Source organism: Primulina huaijiensis, chromosome 15 (assembly GCF_012295235.1).
Source record: "Primulina huaijiensis isolate GDHJ02 chromosome 15, ASM1229523v2, whole genome shotgun sequence".
NCBI classification, from domain to species: domain Eukaryota; kingdom Viridiplantae; phylum Streptophyta; class Magnoliopsida; order Lamiales; family Gesneriaceae; genus Primulina; species Primulina huaijiensis.
The window spans coordinates 1,231,371-1,252,676 of NC_133320.1; the positions used below are offsets into that span (position 1 = coordinate 1,231,371).

The 21,306-nt window shown below is 34.9% G+C and overlaps 3 protein-coding genes across 5 annotated transcripts; 1 reads left to right on the forward strand and 2 right to left on the reverse strand.

Annotated features, from left to right (window-relative positions):
- Positions 1–2,699: 2,699 nt before the first annotated feature.
- LOC140958775 (HVA22-like protein k) lies at positions 2,700–6,880 on the reverse strand. The gene is given in 8 exon segments (XM_073416342.1): positions 2,700–2,753; positions 3,032–3,138; positions 5,477–5,568; positions 5,713–5,740; positions 6,085–6,160; positions 6,162–6,183; positions 6,708–6,786; positions 6,871–6,880. Coding segments are annotated over 8 exon segments (468 nt in total).
- Positions 6,881–15,765: 8,885 nt separating this feature from the next.
- Positions 15,766–17,035, reverse strand: LOC140958776 (uncharacterized). The gene has a single exon (XM_073416343.1). It carries the CDS (start codon positions 17,033–17,035, stop codon positions 15,956–15,958), a length of 1,080 nt encoding a protein of 359 aa, XP_073272444.1. The 3' UTR covers positions 15,766–15,955.
- Positions 17,036–17,268: 233 nt separating this feature from the next.
- On the forward strand, positions 17,269–21,121 carry LOC140958694 (uncharacterized). 3 transcript variants are annotated; one of them, XM_073416238.1, is made up of 9 exons: positions 17,269–17,456; positions 17,595–17,659; positions 17,766–17,817; positions 18,487–18,757; positions 18,849–18,910; positions 19,504–19,687; positions 19,797–19,893; positions 20,411–20,493; positions 20,923–21,121. In XM_073416238.1, exons 2-9 carry the CDS (start codon positions 17,634–17,636, stop codon positions 20,928–20,930), a joined length of 783 nt encoding a protein of 260 aa, XP_073272339.1. In that variant the 5' UTR covers positions 17,269–17,456; positions 17,595–17,633; the 3' UTR covers positions 20,931–21,121. The 3 variants fall into 3 exon arrangements, 2 of the variants coding, with proteins under 2 accessions (XP_073272339.1, XP_073272338.1); XM_073416237.1 differs by lacking the exon at positions 17,269–17,456 and having other exon boundaries at positions 17,469–17,659; XR_012171826.1 differs by lacking the exons at positions 17,269–17,456; positions 20,923–21,121 and having other exon boundaries at positions 17,469–17,659; positions 19,797–19,991; positions 20,411–20,496.
- Positions 21,122–21,306: the final 185 nt, after the last annotated feature.

The window sequence follows — 21,306 nt, forward strand, 5'->3', positions numbered from 1 at the left end:
TGTCTAGTTGAAATAAATCAAACTAATCAAATTATACGACAAATAAAATATAAAAAAAATTGCAAAAGAGCATATATAATCTACATGGTCTCAATGTCCGTTTTCATTGGAAAAGTACCATAAAGAATGACATAATTTATCATTAATTTCTCTGTCTAGTTGAAATAAATCAAACTAATCAAATTATACGACTAATAAAATATAAGAAAAATTTGCAAAAGAGCATATAGAATCTACATGGTCTCAATTCCTATTTTCATTGGAAAAGTACCATAAAAATGACATTTTCTGACATGTTTTCAATGACACTTGTAGAAAAGTGTAAGTTTGATATGTGTATTAAGACATTAATTAAATATCACAATTTATGAAATTAAAAATAAAATAAAGTATCATATTAATGTGTTTGTAATATTTGTCGTTGATTCAACTAAAATAATGAAATAAAGTTATTTTTATTTTCAATATCAATCTTTATATCAGAAAATTGAAAAGTCACCTAAATAAATAAATAAAACATTAATGAAGTAATGGTGAATTAAAGATTAAATAAGTAAATTAACAATTCAAACTCATATTTCACTTAAATAAATAAATAAAACATTAATGAAGTAATAGTGAGTGAAAGGATAACCAAGTAAGTGAAAGGGTAACCAAGTAAATTCACAATTCAACTCACATATTTATAGTTAGTATAGATAAGATATGTCTTGTATTGTGACTTGTAAAGACAGAAAATAACATATATTGAAATGCATGTGATAAAGATGAAAAGCCTAACTCGAAACTACTTAATCTCGTTATTGATCTAATATGGAATGGTGGCTACCTAAGCAATATCAACTGCTACTGTCCACCGGGTGTAACATATTCGTGAGCATATATAGTCTCAATTTCCATGATCGTGGATGCGTGGGCACTGAAATCTCGTAGGAGTTCGTCACGGTGACTGAGATGGGGAAGTTTAAAGTTGTGAGATCGTGCCAATATGATTCCAGTGGCTTTTGAACGATCATCATGTCTGTTATTCATGTCTTGATGTCATTACTTCATTTGAAACTGAAAGAGTTTATAAATGGAAACTATTATAGAACATAAGTTATTTTGTTAGAAATGTAGACAAATTTCCAGATTAAATTCTAACTTTGTTTAAATTGAAAAAACAATCAGACTACTCACATAACATAAAATTTAACTATGAATAACGTGTACTCAAGTAATGATCCTTTATGAAACTTCAATATATAACACACTATGAATAACATGTACTCAAGTAATGATCTTTTATGAAACTTTAATATATAACACATTTTTATTACTATAACAATCAATTATTCTCACATCACACTGCCCAAATAAAACAATTGATTTGATCCATAAAAAAACTATTTTCATATTTTTTATTTGAAAGCCTGGTAAAGAAAGATGAATCAGAAACAAATAAACTAACAAACAGATCAACAGTTGACATACCATTTGCTGTCGGAAGTTGTGTGAACTTCAATCTGCTATATTCTTACAAGAGTCAACGAAATGGAAACGAGCTTCTTATCGTTCCGAACCATCGGAGAACGGAGTCAAGGCATCTTGCTTCCTGTTCACATAGTAATCAACAACGGCCTTCATTCTCACAAGCTTTAGAATCTATAAGGAATATTTATATATTTTTGTTTCTTTTTAAAATTAGTGCATGTTGAGAAGTAATAGTTAGGCGATCAAATATGATTTAAAATATTGATTTTATTGTTACTATCATATATAAATTTTGATAAAAAATTTATCATATGTTTGATTATCATAAATTATAAGTAGTATAATTATTAGTAGAGGATTGTTGAAAGCAATAATGAAATGAGAGTGATTGAAGAACACAGAATTTGAACTATTGTATAATTCAAAAGAAAGTCGAGTTTCGTTGTTAAAAAATAATAATTTTTATTAAAGCAGTAGATACTTGATAATACAATTAAAGAAATATAATTTACAATACATTTAAATATTATAATTTTAATTTATATAATCAAATATTAAATTAAAAGCAAATAAAAATATCAGTAAGTGAAATATAAAAAAAATCAATGACTTACACACAAAAATTATTATAAACTTACGTAAAACTTATAATTATTAATGCTTACATTTTACATAACAAATATTTTAATAATATATACTATAATTATTGCTTACATTTTACATAACAAATATTTTAATAATATATATTTCTAAATAATAATATTTAATATCAATTAAAAGGAAGAAATGTGTACTAATTAAAATAGGGAAAATATATATAAAATGAAAAAAGAGTACTTTAGTTAGTAAAAACAATGTATATAAATAGGAAGACTATCAACTATTCCATATATATTATTTTTCAGAAACAGGTTACTTCTAAACATAATCGATCAATAAAAATATATCATCACTCTTCATCTTCAGAATCTGAAGCAGTTTCTTTCTGAATTGGGGAGGAGCTTCTATATATTAGCAGCGACATCAACTCGCCTTCGCCCAGGGGTGAATGATTTCCTTAACCACGTCATTAGCTGGTAAGATGGATGGAGCGAGTAGTATATATGAGAATAAATGCATTGGAAATTGTATCCACCAAACAACAGAAACTTCACAAATAAATCACAAGGGCATGCATCCATGCATGATCGATCATGCACTTGAATAACGCAAGCAAATCATAGTAATTAGATTTCAAAAATTGGATTTCGTTCTGCTTCATGATTGCTGACAAATTTAGCCTGCAAGATAGAGGCATAGCTGATATGAGAGTTGGGAACTATTACATTCAGTCACTAATTTCTGCAAAAGGTCCTCAAAAAAATGCATGGATATATATCAAGTACTGATAATTAAGAACAATACAATTCCCGATCCACCGGCATAAATTACACAAGACAAATTAGATCAGGTCATCTAGGAGAGTAACACAATCCAGTATATATGGACTACTAAAACTTCATCTGATCCAGGAAAGTCGTCAGTCAAGCATCGCAAAAGGAAGAAGATATGCTTTCACCATTTGATCACCATATAAGAAGCCCACAAGTTGATCTAGTCTTGGCTGATGCTTTCATAGAAAAGGGCCCAGATGATTCATGTACAGTTGTTTTAACGTCCCGAAAATCGGAAAGTCCACGTGAACCACATGCATGCAAATTATTAAATTTCTTTGATATTTTATTAAATTATTTTAAAACATAAAATGTACGTTTATTTTATTATTTAATTAACACTTAAACACCCACTTAACCTAAACCTAAACTCCACTCAGCCGACACACTCCTATCAGCAACAATTCTCCTCGCTTTCTTCACCAGCAACCCCAAGAAGGCATCGGCTCTTGCTTGTTCTTGCACCCAAGGATCTCCGGCGCTCCTCTCTTCATTCTTCTCACGTTTTTACATTTACCAGGCACGCATGTTTGTTCCTTTGCACATCATCCACGCCAATATTATACGAAAATGAGTGTAAATGCATTTAAATCCTTCCATCCATATGGTGTGTGCATTTTATTGAAGTTTTGGCATGAAAATTGGCATCGGTTGTTGCATACTCATGTTTTGTGTAATTTGTTGCATGGGGGCTGCTGAATTGTGTTATTAAGGGCCTGTAGGCGTTGAGTTTTATGAGGAAAGGAGGCTGATGATCATGTCGAGGCACGGGTTGGCAAGGGGGGCCGATCGCGTTTAGCTTTGGAGTGTGTATGTTGGTTAGATCAAGAATTTGTAAGAGGGTGCCGATGCATGGAGCATGCTAGGGACATGGGGCAGACCTTAATGGGTCTGAGACATGCCCTGGAGCAACTCTTGAAAGGCTGGTGTTGAGTGGAAGGAAGGTTGAAGGAATTAGCCGTGAGTTAGGGTCGCGTGGGTTGTTTCGGGCTCGCGTCTTGTGGTTTTTGTTTGCTGCGGGCACAGGACTAGGAGCACTGGTTGGAGACGTCCAGGAGAGTGCCGAGGTGAGCTAGAGGGGGCTGGTTTGGGGCGGGCCCTCGATGGTTAAGTCTAGGATAGATGATACGAGAGAATAGTGCGACTAGTGGTATGATGTGAACGTGCAGAAAATTTCAGCACCCTTGGGTCTCGTTTTTTTTTGGGTATTAGAGGGCTGGAGCGTGTGGTTTTAAGGCTGATTGGGTAAGTTTAAGACATGATTCAAGGTAGGAGAAATTTTGGTTAAGTTTCGAGTCGATCCGGGTTAAAACCGGGACTCCGGTCTAAGTTTTAAAACAAATCGGTTAAGTTGTGTATTGGGCTCGAGTTTACGTCTAGGAATGCTTTTGAATATGTTTTGGGATATTTTAAGGAGTTTGGTAAGCTTCGGGTCAATTTTAGAGGTCCAGGGGTGAAACGATAATTTTGGGTTTCCATGGGCAAAATGGTCATTTTGCAATCGGGGTGAGATTTTGGTCCTGACAGCGCCCTGAGCACAAATTTATGATATTTTAAATGTTTATGCATCATGATTCACGAGTTTTAAGATTTTATGAACATATACGTTGCATGCTTGAATTTAAAGAAAATTGCAGTGGTTCATGATTTTTATAAGTGATGAAAATGATAATGTTTTGAATGACGGGAATTAGTTGTGGCTATCGAAGTATATGTAAATGTTTAAGACGTATATGTAAATGCTGATGATGAGGCCTAGGCACAGTGGATGCGTGATCCTGTCACTGATGTCCGACAGCCGCCGGGTACCGCGGTTCTATGTACGATGGATCCATCGTAAATGATGATGTACGATAGTCACTTCTAATGAACTGAAATCACTAAAGGAAATGATAAACGATGAACGATGAATGATAATGATGAATGATGATTAACGATGAGCTGTTTTGACACGTCACAATGTTACACGACACGTTTATGTTACGTTTTTAAAGTTCACGAAAGGTATGTTGAGTATGATATTTTTCACTGCTGTGTGCTATGCATATGTATTTGCTATTAACGGTGCAGGTGTGTTGAGTCTTTAGACTCACTAGCCGTGCGTGATGCAGGTGAGCTTAATGATGAGTGGACTGAGGTGCCGAACTCTGAGTAGGTAGACCTGGTGCGGTGACACGACCCGAGGACCGCATATTTTCCGCATTATGATTTATGAGATTTGAGAGGAGATGAACATTTTCATACGTTGATGATTTTAAGATTTTTACTCGCTTATGTTTACGTTGATTTTAGAAGATTTTGGTTATTTTTAAAACTGCGTTATTTTTATTGACAAATAAATACAATTATTTTAAATGTTATTTTGTAAATAAGAGCTTTTTTTAAAAAAAAATAAAAAATATTCCGCATTTTTAAAACGGGGACGTTTCAGTTGTCTTGCTCCCTGCCCAAACAAGAACGAACCGAAAGATTCATAAAAATAAAAATAAAAAAAAAAAAAAGAAGAAGCGAACCCCACAAATAATATTGTAACTGAAACAAGAAAAATGAAATGCATAAGCTCACGTCAACAGATGGCAGTTGATGAAGCCAAACAAGAAATGCAAACTTCATGTGATAGTAGAGAGGGAACCTCAAAAACCAAACAAACTTTAATGAAAACCTAAGATTACCAAACGAGTGAGACACACAAAGAAATATTATATTCAGGTTCGTAAGTACGCGACAGTGTGCCTTAATCCGATGGAAAAAGGGGCAAGAAAATAGGTATAAAATTACCAACAGAGAAATTTATCTGTGAACGTACAACTCGGCAACACTGAAAGATCCATAAGCTGCAAACATGTGATCTCAGCAAAATGATAAGTCGATGATGTCCGTTTAGTTATAGTTCTGGAAAGTTCTGGAAAACATAGATAATTCCATTATCCATCCTAAAATTAATATAAAAATTTATGATAGGACAGTATTCTAGAGCATCAATAGACATATGGCACTAAAAATTACTAATTATTTGCAATTCAAACACCAGGCATTAAACAATATAACTCTCTATCTCTCTCTCTCACGGCCTGCAGATTTTAGAAAACACGAGCATATATAACTCTCCAGATAGGACCAATTTGATCTCATATATGACCATAAATTTATCGACAATAATTTTAACAATTCAACCAACCAGCCCAATACAAAAGCCACTTTTGCTGTTCATCTTGATCTTTTGCCTCGATGGCTTTAAATGTAGAATATACAGGATAAGACAATCCCCACAGAACAGCTGCAAAAGATATGCATATTGTCAACGGATTATCAACATTCCAGATTCCGCAAGCAAATAAAAGTCTTAACAGCGAAGACGGAGAAAATTTCAGCTCCATAAATTGTTATCAACTGATATATTATAAATCCAATTAAAGGGAGAAATTAATTTTTATAGTTTCACAAGCTTGTCAACAGAACGATCCAATTAAAAAAACGAACAGAATACGCAAGGATCCAATAGCTCTATGCCCAAGTACAATAAGCTGAATTGAAGAGTATATATTCTTCAATGGTGTTTTCCACACCTTTTGGTTGCCCTGCATCCTATATGGCAACCTACGTATCATAATGATCAACAAATGAGAATTTGGGGTCTTGTACAATGCAAAACCGATATCATATTAGATTATTAAATGACCTATGAGAGAGAGAGAGATACAGAAGATGATGATGATATATATGTACCAGTAAATACTCTTGTTCTTGGTTCACATGACTCATGCCCAAAGCGAGAAGGGCATGATCCATCTACGATGTCACCCCGATGATTTTACATCATTTGACAACGTATTCAGAATCCTTAGCAATCCATTTTCAAGACAAACGTGAAAGCAAGAAACTGTTAGAAATTTTTCTCCAAAATCATGTTTTTACGTATACATGAACATGATAAAACTATATGCGGAAATAGATCGAGTATTACCTCCGGCCATTGAAAATTTTGATTTCTCTGCTTTTCTTTCCGGTTGAAATCTTCTAAGCACTCCACCCTCTCGATAGATGGTGTATATTTCTTATGAGGTGTGTGTGCTTAGGGACCTCAATCGTCTCTATTTATAGGCGTTTTTTCATACCATCGATGAATGTATCGGGAGCCGAGATTCAGAAGGAGAATCGTGTACGCATCTAAATTTTCTTGGCCGTCGCCAATATCAATTTGTACACGCTTCTTCTTTAACATGTGTCACGTTTTTCTTACATTCTCCCACTTGACACATATATCTCTTTTACCATAGGAGAAAACAAAATACATGAATCATGGCAATAGTTCCTCTACAAACGAGTATTATCTTCCATGTATCACAATGCATTATGTATCTCAAACTGTATAACTTAATGAATAAACCTTATGTTTATTCGAGGTCCAACTTTATTGATATTTCTCAAATCAATGAATGTGTACACAACAAATATGAGAAAATATCACATCATAGTTTCATTAAATTTGTTCTTACAACAAAATTACATAAAGGAACCAAGTCTCATTCTTTCTGTATGATCCTTAAATTTCAATGGTGGCATGCCCTTAGTTAAAGGATCCGCAATCATCAATTCAGTGCTAATGTGCTCGATAAGTAACTTCTTATCTTTAACACGTTCTCGTATGGCTAAATATTTAATGTCGATGTGCTTGCTTCGACTACCACTTTTGTTATTTTTAGCCATAAAAACAGCAGCTGAATTGTCACAATATATTCTTAATGGCCTAGATATAGAATCCATAATTCTAAGCCCTGAAATGAAACTCTTCAACCATACACCATGTGAGGTTGCCTCAAAACAAGATACGAACTCAGCTTCCATAGTGGAAGTAGCAGTCAATGTCTGTTTTGCACTTCTCCAAGATACAGCTCCACCAGCTAGCATAAAAATATATCCTGAAGTGGATTTTCTTGAATCAATGCAGCCAGCGTAGTCTGAATCAGAGTAGCCAATTACTTCCAAATTCTCAGTTCGTCTGAACATAAGCATATAATCTTTGGTCCCTTGAAGGTACCTCATTACTTTCTTTGCAGCTTTCCAATGGTCTAAACCTGGATTACTCTGATATCTTCCCAACATCCCAACAACAAATGCAATGTCAGGTCTAGTGCAAACCTGAGCATACATCAAGCTTCCGACAGCAGAAGCATAAGGAATGTTTTTCATTTGTTCCCGCTCTAGATCATTCTTTGGGCATTGGCTCAAATTGAATTTATCGCCTTTCACAACAGGAGCTATACTTGGTGAACAATCTTTCATCCGATATCTCTCTAAAACTTTGTTGATATAGGTTTCTTGAGACAGACCTATAATACCTCGAATTCTATCTCTATGTATCTTAATGCCAATGACATAAGATGCATCACCCATATCCTTCATATCAAAGTTTTTAGAGAGAAATTGTTTCACCTCATATAACAAACCCTTATCATTGGTTGCAAGTAATATATCATCCACATATAGAATAAGGAAACAAATCTTGCTCCCACTGACCTTCTGGTATATACATTGATCCATGAGGTTCTCAACGAATCCGAATGAAGAGATAACATCATGAAATTTTAAATACCATTGACGGGAAGCTTGTTTCAATCCATATATAGATTTCTTAAGCTTACAAACCAATTGCTCACCATTACTAGAGAAGAATCCTTCAGGTTGTTTCATATAAACCTCTTCCTCTAGTTCTCCATTGAGAAAAGCTGTTTTCACATCCATTTGTTGCAAATCTAAGTCAAAATGTGCAACTAATGCTAGAATGATACGGAGAGAATCTTTCTTAGATACAGGAGAAAAAGTCTCCTTATAATCGATTCCTTCCTGCTGAGTGAATCCTTTAGCAACGAGTCTTGCTTTATACCTTTCAATGTTGCCTAATGAGTCTTTCTTTGTTTTGAAGACCCATTTACATCCAATGGCTTTTACACCATCAGGCAACTGAACAAGATCCCAGACTCTATTAACTGCCATAGAATTCATCTCTTCTTTCATAGCATTAAACCATAGTTTTGACTCATTACAATTCATGGCTTGTGAAAACGTTTCAGGATCATTTTCGACTCCGATGTTAAAATCCGATTCTTGTAAATACACAACATAATCACTAGATATTGCTGATCTTCTTATTCTAGTAGATCTCCTAAGGTTGTTTGGTTGATCAACAATTTCTTGTTGTTCTTCATTACCAACTTGATCTACTGGATTTTCATCAGCAATTTGTGGAACTTCATTAACTTGTTGTCTAACACCCATTTGGTCTTGAGGGGTGTGAATAACGATCAATCTGTCCATTGAATAAGAGGGCTGTGCATTAATGTGATCATTCTCAAAAACTATGTCATGATCACTCCCACTAATCAAGTCATTTTCAAGAAATTTTGCATTTCTTGATTCCACCATTCTAGTGTTGTGAGATGGACAATAGAATCTGTACCCTTTGGATTTTTCGGCATACCCAATGAAATATCCACTTATAGTTCTTGGGTCCAGTTTCTTTTCATGTGGGTTGTAAACTCTTATTTCAGAAGGACAACCCCAAACGCGTATATGTTGTAAACTCGGTTTCCAACCTTTAAATAACTCAAATGGCGTCTTTGGGATAGCCTTGGTTGGAACTCGGTTTAATATATACACAGCTGTCTTAAGAGCTTCAGTCCACAAAGATTTATGAAGTTTAGAGCTAAGAAACATGCTCCTCACCATGTCCAATAATGTTCGGTTTCTCCTCTCAGCTACGCCATTTTGGTCCGGAGAACCAGGCATAGTATATTGGGCAACAATCCCATGTTCTTGAAGAAACTTCGCAAACGGACCAGGTGCTTGTCCATTCTCAGTGTATCTACCGTAATATTCTCCACCTCTATCAGTTCTCACGATCTTAATATATTTTCCACATTGCTTCTCCACTTCAGCCTTAAAAACCTTAAAGGCTTCAAGTGCTTCGTTTTTATTATGAAGCATGTAGATATACATGTATCGTGAGTAATCATCAATGAAAGAGATGAAGTATTTCGGACTTTGCATGTCCATATCTGGACAACAAATATCTGAATGTATGATTTCTAATATTTCTGTACTCCTCTTGGCACCCTTTTTAGACTTATTAGTCTGCTTTCCCTTAATGCAATCCACACAAGTCTCAAAATCAGTAAAATCTAAAGTACTGAGTACTCCATCATTTACTAATCTTTTAATCCTCTCTATGGAGATGTGTCCCAATCTCCGATGCCATAATATAGAGGAATCTTCATTTATAACACATCTTTTAATACCTCCTTGAACATGCATAGTGGTGTTATTATTTTGTAAATAAATAGAGAAAAGACCATCAACCATTGTACCATTTCCAATAAGATTTGATTTATAAAACAAATTTATTGATTTATCCAAAAACTGAAATGAATAACCAAGGGGTACAAGTTTTGAAACCGAAATTAAATTCCTAGAAAAACTAGGAACATAAAATGTCTTTTCCAATTTTAAAATATAACCACTATTCAACACTAGGCAGCAAGTCCCAATAGCCTCCACATGCGAAGACATCTTGTTTCCTGAATAGATGCTCCGCTCATTTTCTATTGGCTTCCTTAGGTTTTGCATACCCTGCAAGGTATTTGTAACATGGATTGTAGAACCAGAATCAATCCACCATGTGTTATAAATCATATTAACCATATTAGATTCATAACAGACAAATGAAGTAGGAATACCTTTCTTTTCAAGCCAGTCCTTAAATTTATTGCAATCCTTCTTCATGTGTCCCGTCTTTTTACAGAAGAAACACTTGGATTCTTTCTTAATGTCAGGTTGAGGTGGAATTATTCCTTTTCCTTTTCCTTTTCCCTTGACTTTGGCTTGTTTCTTATACTTTCCTTGTGTAATCATAAAGACATTATCACTTGTTTCCATCAACAGCCTTCCTTCCTCTTGAACACACATGGTCATTAATTCATTGATTGACCATTTATCCTTATGTGTATTGTAGGAAATTTTGAAGGGTCCATATTGTTGTGGAAGAGTGCATAAAATGTAGTGCACAAGAAAAGTTTCAGACATTTCCACTTCAAGTGTCTTGAGCCGAGCCGCTATGTCCCGCATTTTCATTATGTGCTCTCGCACACCTCTCACACTGGTGAGCCTTAATGAAGAGAATTCCATAATTAGGGTGCTCGCAAGTGCCTTATCTGAAGACTGAAATTGTTCATCAATAGCCTTCAGTAATTCTTTGACATTATTATGCTGGTCAACAGAACCACGCATACCAGCAGAGATTTTGGTCTTTATGAACATTACGCAGAGTCGATTAGATCGCTCCCATTTTTCATAAAGATCAACATCATCCGGAATGCTGTTTTCAGTAATAGCAAATGGTTCGTCTTTCCGTATAGCATAATCAATATCCATCCACCCTAATTGAAGAAGAATTCTTTCTTTCCATATTTTATAGTTGTCGCCCTTTAGTTCGGGAATGTCACATTTCATATCAGAAAAACTCGCAGGTTGCATAACTGCACAAAATATAATATGCTTAAAATTTTGAGACAATGTCATGTTTTACCAATGTAATTTAAAAAATCTAGTGACATAAAATTTGCCTGTGGGCTAAAATTTTAATTCAATAAGATTTTTCTGTAACTTTATGATAAAACTATCAAATTGTATTTTCCTTAACTCCTGTGGGTAAATTAAGAAAAATATAATTTGATATTTTAACCTAATTAGTTATATAAATATAATAAAAATCCCTGTGGGGTAAAATTTATTATGTTTATATAATTAATTACAATTGATGTCCATTATGTGATCCAAATCCACTTAATGCATAATTTTCCATAATTAAGGATGCTGTGGCTATTCCTCAATTATTTAAAATTATACGGTTCACCGGACAAAATTTTGGCTTTACTTTAATAATTTATATAATAATTATTTAGTAACATTATCAACATTTTCCAAGAGTGCTCCCAGGAAAGATAGGTAGTGCTAAGGCCCTTTAAATACCTAACTCCTAGTCAGAGCAACGTTCCTCAGGGAGACCAGTAGCTAGTCAAGGCAGTTTAAACCGATCTATGAAGAACTCCCTCAGATCATGTTTTCTTATGTCACCTTATAATTATTATTCAACTTAATTATTCACTTTTATGTGAATCTTTATAAGCCAAAAATTTTTCGTTTAATATTTTTATATTCACATTTTTACTTAATATGAACAAATACTTTCCCCATCAGTTTTTCTCTTCAATCAGAGTAGTGATAAAGTGAGAATCACATTTATATGTGGGCTCCTCATCAGTTTTTCTCTTTTATCAGAGTAGTGATAAAGTGAAGATTCTTTGTTCATTTGTGAATATCTGAAATATTTTAATTTTAATATTATATTCACATCTTACTTAATATGTTCATTTCAAATTATAAACAACTTAATATAATTTAATATGAACATAATGTGAATATTGATGTACCAATTATTTTTCAATATTATTTGCATTTTAAGTTTCAAAATTAAATGCAATCATAATATTAAATTTGCATGTACACATCAAACACTTATCCATAATATTTGACATTATATCTAACATGCAAAAATAATTTCTAAACATGTATTAGAAATTACATTGATCTTTGAATTATTTTAATGTGTACAAATTATTTAACAAAATGCTATATATATACTAAATAATACATATAACTTAATTACACATTAATTAATATTATTTATTATTATTACTATAATAATAATAAATGAATGAATACATTACNTTATAATAATAAATAAAATTTTTTTAAAAAAAAAAAAAATTTCCGACAATGGCAAAGAAATGTCAACATATGTGGGTCCCACATTTTTTTTAAAAATAAATAATAAAATAATAATAATAATAATTGAGACAACTTTCAATTATGTGTCGTGATCATCATTAATATCACGTGAATTATTTGAACGATAATTGAATGTATTCATGCACAATTGTATTATTTGAGACTTCTTCTTCAATGTCTCAGAAGGTTTTCTGCAACTTTTCCTTACGAAACAAAATTTCTCATTTCTTAAAAATATCGAGAATCAATTATAATTTTCAAGGCTTCAAAGAAGAACTTCAAGGTGCAACCGAGAACAGGTAAGTTTCTTCTACAAAAATTTCAAAGAAATTTTATGATATCGCTTATTTTCAGAAAACAAATTTTCAAGGCAGAGGTATCACGGCTCTGATACCAAATGTTAGAAATTTTTCTCCAAAATCATGTTTTTACGTATACATAAACATGATAAAACTATATGCGGAAATAGATCGAGTATTACCTCCGGCCATTGAAAATTTTGATTTCTCTGCTTTTCTTTCCGGTTGAAATCTTCTAAGCACTCCACCCTCTCGATAGATGGTGTATATTTCTTATGAGGTGTGTGTGCTTAGGGACCTCAATCGTCTCTATTTATAGGCGTTTTTTCATACCATCGATGAATGTATCGGGAGCCGAGATTCAGAAGGAGAATCGTGTACGCATCTAAATTTTCTTGGCCGTCGCCAATATCAATTTGTACACACTTCTTCTTTAACATGTGTCACGTTTTTCTTACAGAAACAACATCTTTACCACTGACAACGGTATATGCTCGGTTAAACGTATACTATGGCATCTGACAAAAGTAGAAATATTGAAAGAAACATGTCCAGATAAATATAATCGAATGTCTGAGTCTTTTTTTTCGAGGCAACTGTATAATAAATTTCACAAGTCAAGTTTCCTAGGGTATAATATATAAGCCTTGGCAGCTGAGTGGGATCCGTTCCCCTAGGTAAAGACATGAACTCCACTCCCGACGGGCAACCAAATGCAACCAGTGAGCTTCTTAACTTCCTTCCATCTCATCTTATTCACTTTCCTCCCCATTTCATCCCACTTGCCCCCTGATGCATATACGCTGGCTAATTGGACTTATCGTTCTCCATTATCACCTTCAATTTCTAGTAGCTTGCTCGATCTATGCCATTTTTGTCATTACTGAAAAGTACTTTTCTCCATCTTCCTCATAGTTTTTGCAAATCATATTTTCATATGAGACAGGAGCACTTCCCAGATGGAGCTGCAAGGTATTGCGAGGAGAAAAATGTACAGTGGTTGGTTCAATATCAACTTACTATCGCAAATATGGAATTTCCTGACGTATTTGTCAATAGATACTCAGAGAAAGACGATTTCTCTGGATGATATGGTATCTGTCAAGGAAAAGAACTTGTGATAATTGAAAAAAACTTTGAGCTATCATCGTTAGTAGCAGCACAATGAGAATTACAGAAGAAGGTTATCGCCTATGAATTTGAAAGTATTGTAGCAGCATTGTAAGAATGAATGGCAGGGCAATTCTCCTTTGGCAAGAAAAATGCATGTCTGGCTATCTTGCCAAAGGAGGATCGCCCAGTCATTTTTTCCCCACACAATACGCCTTTCGTACTCAAATTAGGCTGCGTAGAGATGCCCTTACATGTTTTCAGATATAAGAGATAACAGTTTATTTATGCAACCTGGTCTGGCACCTTCATAAGTATATGCTGAAGAACATGGCATATACTTTGGACTATTCCTTCATTCGGGATTCCCTTTGCTTTTCAAAGGGTCAGGGCCCCATTATTTTCTGACTTCTCTGCATCTTCCTGTTCGTTGAATATGCTTATTTATTTCTCCCCTTAAGTTACCTACTTATTAGACAAGAAGTGATTGAAACATGTATACTTTTTTCCTACATATATAAACTGAAATTTTCTTGACACGGTTTGTTTTTGTGGATAGGACGTAAGGGGAAGCTGATGAATCGTGATTGGAATGCCCTTTGACGCTTTTCCATCTTTGGATCTTTCGATTACCACCCTAAAACTTAGGCAATTATTTTCTAAAGGTTGTTTGATTAAAACAACCGTTTTCAAAACCGACTCACTCGGCCGGCTCGATTGGAAATCGGCCACAGGTCTGATCTGGTCCTAAACATACTCAAAAACTGTTTTAGCAGTCAAACTCAGTCAAGAGCGATTGAATTATTTTTTTAAGTAGATCCGATCACCTATCCGATTATAAAAACATTGATTAAAACAAGACTCTAACCAAAACTAACATATAAGCTTGTTTCAATGGCTTCACATCATTACAAGTCACAACAAAATGAAATTTTACATTAAGGAAATAAACATCAAATCCATATAATATAATCATTCATGGCTTCCTATTTCTCACTCTTTCCGTTCCATTTACTTGCATGTACATATATGTATAATATAATATGTGTATGTACACACAACCACAACAAAATCGCCTTTTAAAAAATTAGTCGACACTGTCTGTCATGGATTATATGCAAAAAATATACAAAATTCAATGGGAAATGGAACTATGGCGTGTCCATACCCGTTCTTCGTGGCTTACTAGTCAATACAGGAAGATGATCCATTACATGCATGGTTCTGTGCGCATATATACTAGTGTGCACCACGCAATCTGCCCTACCACAGACTGTAGAGGCTACTGCGCAAATCTAGCTAGATAGTACAAGAACTTCTGCATGTCTATCTATAGTATACATCAAACCAAGCACGAATGGTATATTCGATATCTCAAAGACATAATGGATGTGTCTCCTGCTGTTGTTAAAAATAAATCTAAACCAGAACTATGTGGAACCGTGACCAAATTATTGTAGAAGTATAGCCAAACTGAAACCAGATTAAATCCAATATTCACAAAAATCAAATAATCCTTTGGACAATGAAAGAGTTTAAAACGAAACCAAAAAACTACAAAAAAAAAAATAGGAAAATAAACCAAAAAAAACTTTACTCATCAAAACTTGAAAAGAAGCTGCCTGCACATAATAGGCATGCATGGTGACTACCTAATATAGTAAAGTCATGTCAAATGATTGCATCCTATATGAGAGCTAATTAGCGTTCGATATATGTGCGCCTAGAGTGATTCAACGATAGCCTGCAGATCTTACCCACATGCAGCAGCATGAAATCATGACCAAATATTTCGTATTATCGATCGACAGGTCCGTTGGGATCAAGCTGTTTGCACAATTGCACGTAAGTCAGATAGAGCAGTCGATCTTTAGCACCTGTATGATGATTATTCGTGTGTTTGCAAAAATACTTGAGTTGAGCTAAGCTGCAGAAACCCAGCATTTGGCCCAGAAGCAAGAAAAGCCAATTAACTGTCTTTTTCTTATCGGAAATTATAGGTTTCACGCTATTTTTTTCTCCACATAATCTGCATGGAGGTAAAGAAGGGATCAGCCAAGCACTGGGGGCTCGATCTTGCATTTGGCCCTTGTTTTCGATGATAAATTGGAAGATTTCTAATGATTTCTGCCGCAAGTCGAACCCCATCTCGTAGTTTCGGCCGCATATCTTGCATTGGACGTCGCCGATTATGGTGTGGATGTGGATGGAGAGTAGGTGCTGTAGGCTGTGCACTGTGGCACGGAGGTTCGTTGCCCAAGAGTAGGGCGGCGCGATCTCGAGGCTCTTTCCTCCTCGGGGGAGTTGAGTAGGGTTACGCCGAGAGCGTGGCGGCCATGGGTGGCCATCTCCATTGCAAGAAGGTTCTTGAAAGATTGACGGTGGAGGCGGAGATGGTTGTGGAGGGAGTATTGAGGAGTTGAGGGTTGCTGTGGGGGGAAACTGTCGATAAACTGGTGACGATGGACACGAAGGTGGCGGTGGAGATAGTATTGTATAGTTGAGGGTTTCGTTTGGATATAAGTTTCCATAAACTTCCGTCAGTGGCGGAGGCGGTTGTGGAGAGTGTGTTGGAGAGGCGAGGGGGGTTGGGATCGGGAAGAATTGCAAATAAACTGGTATCCGCGGTGGTGTCGGGGGCAATTGGCGAGGTGGCCGTGGAGAGATTCTTGGAGAGTTGACAATTGCACTCGTGGAAAATAGTCCATAAACCGGTACCGACGTCGGTGGTGGCGGCAAAGTTGGAGACGGTTGCGGCGTCCTTGGAACGAATGGTTTAAGGGACAAAGTAAGGTTTAACTGGTCATCGTTGTCCTCTTCGGGACTGACGGCGTCGATCTTTCTCTTCTTGTCGATATGATTGTCACCGTTTTCCATCTCTATTATTTTAAATTTTTCATAAGATCTCTATTTTATATATATATATATCTANCCTAAAAAAATCTTCTTTCCAAAAATTGAGGCGATGGACGATGCCAGACATCCTAGGCAATACCTTTTAAAATAATGGCTTTTAGATCATTCATATTTAATTATTTGTAATTAATTTCAAATTTGTAAATTTGAAAATACAAAGAATTTCCGGCTTGGCAATCTTTATCATTTATTTTATCTTTCAAATGATTTTAAAATAACTTGGGATCAGTTTGGCAACAATTTACGACACACGGCTCCAGTTCCCACGATGGGCATTATGTGTGGGATTAGAATCATGCAGATTAACATTGTTCAAAGAAGAAGACACAACACGTAAACCCACTTCTTCTCGCTGGATTTCCACCCCTACAGCTCGTAACTGGTATGTTTTTATTCTCCAAATCCATCACACCGTTTGTTTATCTGATATTCATTCAGTACTTCTCAAGTGTAAGAGGAAATGACGCTGACTGGCTTTGATTCATGGGTTCCTGGCCCGTTTGATGTTGATCTTTTTCAGGAATCGTATAGGCTGGATTTCGACTTCATTCGCCTCATTATGTTCATACGCTGGATTGAATCAACGTTAGTGGATGTTATTTTTGTTTAATTTCTCGTTGTCTATGACATGGGGTTTGGCTTATTTATACTTGTATTGTTGTGGATTCCATTGATTTGGTTACAATTACAGTGTATTGGATTTCGGAGACGAAATGCAGAAGGTTTCCTTATGGGTCCGGTCGGTGAGTGTTTACGCCTTTTCATTTCGATTCTTTGAATACTAGTGTTTTCTTGCCGAGTTTGAGAAGTACTCGATAAATTGTTGAAATTCGCTTATTATATTGGTGTCGCCCTTCATGATCTCGATTCTCGAGTATTCGGTAAAAAAAAAAAAGGGAATCGGGTGCAAAATATCTGGTATGCAAAAGTCCGTATAATTTTAAGTTGGTTTTTGGTGGTTTTTGTTGTCTCATATCCTATGAACATGCACATGTACACCTTGGTTTTTAGTCTATGTATCACTTTCCGTCTCCAGCTTACTTTATAAATGTCATTAACATGATGTGACATGTTCATGATGAAATCCTCAATTTGTTTCTGAAAAACCACTTCTTTATATTGTAGCCCTTATTGGACCGCCAATCAAATTTCATAATATGGATTGATGTATTACATTAGGATAAGCTATAACACAGGTACAGAACCGTGACTTTCATTTTGGGGTGACTAAGTTTTGGGAATAGCATATCGTATATATTGCTCTCTCTATGCCATGATTGGCGTTGTTTTAATTTGAGGAGCAAACAACGTCCTCTTTGCCCATGTAGGTTCTTTATGCAGAAACACTGATAGGTACTATGATGCATATTTTCAAAAAAAATTAGAGATTAATTGGTCTAATTTTCTCACAGATTGGTGATCTCGGGCTGTGTTTAATGTGGCACATCACACATTCGGTTATTAGTTTATGGTACTTCATTCTGGGTTTGGCCGATGGTATTGAGAGTTTTCTTATCTCTATGGGCGCATTGACGTGGTACAAAGCTTGTGATATTAGTAGAGTTCAGAATCTGGCAGTTGTTTTTGACAGTAAAGAAGCTCTTCAGACAATCAAAGTTCTTGACCTATTGCGGTGGCTTGCAGCTAATGGAGTGAAAAATGTATGCCTCTATGACAGGGAAGGTATAGAAGGGCAGTCTCCTATTACCAATTATTTCGGTTTGATTTTGAGATATTTTAATTAGTTACCAATTATTTGTGTTCTTCGCTTCAGGAGTGCTGAAGAATTTCAAAGAAGCTCTCTTGTTATTGTTGAAAAGCGAACAAAAATCTAAGGTGCCATTCAATGTCCTGAAATGAAATTGAAATTCAAGGCTAGATATTAAGTTTGAGAATTCAAATGGCCTCTCTCTGATTGCATTTTCCTGAAATGGTATCTAAGGCTTGTCAACATTGGAAAAGTGAAAATAATTTTTTCATCCACTAATTTGTTTAATTTTGAGTGTTGAGTTTTCAAAGTTTGGTTTAGGTATACTAATTTTAAATTTTTGACTATTTTGGTTTAATTGTTAATATGACACCGAAAATGCTGACATGTCATCGAAAAATTATTGACTTGATCTGGAATTAGACCAAAATAGCATAAAATTAAAAGTTAGCGTATCAAAACCAAACTTTGAAAACTTAATAAACCAAAACCCAAAATTAGAGAAGTTAATAAATTGAAAAAATCATTGTTATTTTTGTTACTTATTTTTTCCAGAACATCACATGAATGGATGACACTTGTTGCAAAGCATGACATGAAAATAAAATTTCCTATTTAAGCATCACATACATAGTTATCATATAATTTTTTTCTTTTGGAAGCATCACAGAGTGTCATATTTTATGTACCTTTGTGTTTCTAAAATGCCTCTCTTCTCCAGGAATCCACAAGCAAACCCTTTTTTGAGAAGAAACAAATGAGTTTGGAAGTGATTTCCTTTTCTGATGGAAAACATGCAGTGACCAAAGCAGCTAACTTTCTGTTAGAGAAGCACTATTTGAGTGTTAGTAAAGAGAAGCGGAACTTAACAGAGTCGGACATGAATGGTGCTCTTGGAGCAATGGGTTGTTTTCGTTTTTTCTCTGTTGTGTTTTTATTCTTGCTATTATAGAATATGGGAATAGTATTTTTAATGCTGTTCATGTTTTCAAAATCACTGATTTGTAAAATTAGGATATGGAGGCTCAGAACCCGATCTCATGTTGATTTATGGGCCTGCTAGATGCCACCTGGGGTTTCCGGCTTGGAGAATTCGTTATACCGAGATTGTGTGAGTATATACTTCATCCTTTGTTGAATGCCAGCAATTGAGAAGACATGGCATATATTGCATAAAGCTTATCATGACAATTATCAAAACATTTGTTGGTAACTTTCATATGTCTAGCCTTCTTAGTTCTTATAACCTGGCATCTCTTTTAATCGAAAATTGCCAAGAAAGTTTCGTTGAGAGTGTCCCATTTGATATTGCAACATTTGCTCACTGTTTCGCTGACTGTTTAGGAATACTTTAAAAAGGTTATTTGCTTTAACAAATCAACAATTTTATATCGGAAAGATCAAAGATATACATGACATAAATCATGCTTTGCCGAAACCATTCATGACCTTGAAACCGATTTGTTTACAATCCACCTCATCACATATTGCTGTTGCACGATGTTGCAAAACAAGTAAAGGAAATTGGCATCATTCGTGTTGGTATCTTACGTTGTTCAGCCGGACACAAACAAAGCAAATCCCGACTTGCTTTACTCGGAAATAATGGACTTCGGATCCTCCTGCAGGTACATGGGCCCAGTGAAGTCTATGAAATTCGGCTCCATCATAAAAGCATTTCACAGGTTCACTATGTTGCATCAAAACTATGGTAAGCATATGTACTACCCACAAAGCTACACTTTTTATTTAATTTGGCCTGTATTGGACTTTTGAAGCTTATGTTTCACACATAGATGTATGAGAGCTAAGAAGACAAATTTCCCATTTGCTATAATATTCTTGATTGCAAATAGAAAACGAAAATTAATTATTTTTAAGGGTTATTTATCCATGCAGCATTCAGTTAATTTATATTGTTTTGCCATCGCTTTGCATTAGCATTCCATATCTACAATCGTCACTCCGTTATCGATTCTACAAAAGAATCGCGTGTAACTTCCCAAACTGGATGGGGAGCTATAATAAATCCCTTCAGATTTTTGGAAAGAAAGTGAAGAAGTTATTGTGGACTTGTAAGAGAGCATGTCTGTTTGATGTGTAAGGATTCATCGATTGTAATTTTATTTTTCCTTTCCAGGTACATGATTCGGTAAGATTCATCAAGTTGCCTTTGCACGCACATGATAAAACATATTTGTCGAGTGGAGATTAGAAATATACAGAGTTTTGGGATTTTGGGTTCAGGGAATTTTTGTCCTAGTTGTTGCAAACAAGTTCTATTTACATCCCATGTAGAAACTTGGTATTGATAATCAATGAATGACTGTTCAATGACATTTTTGAAGTTTTTATTGAAATTTGGTGTGCCTATAAGATTATGGTCTCAAGGAATATGCTTGACTTTATTCACTTATTTATCGAATACCTTTTGAAATAGGTAACGAACTGAAATAATGTAATTTAAAAAATGGAATTCGGCATTTTGCAATTTAAAATATATTAATTTCATAATATTTAGTTT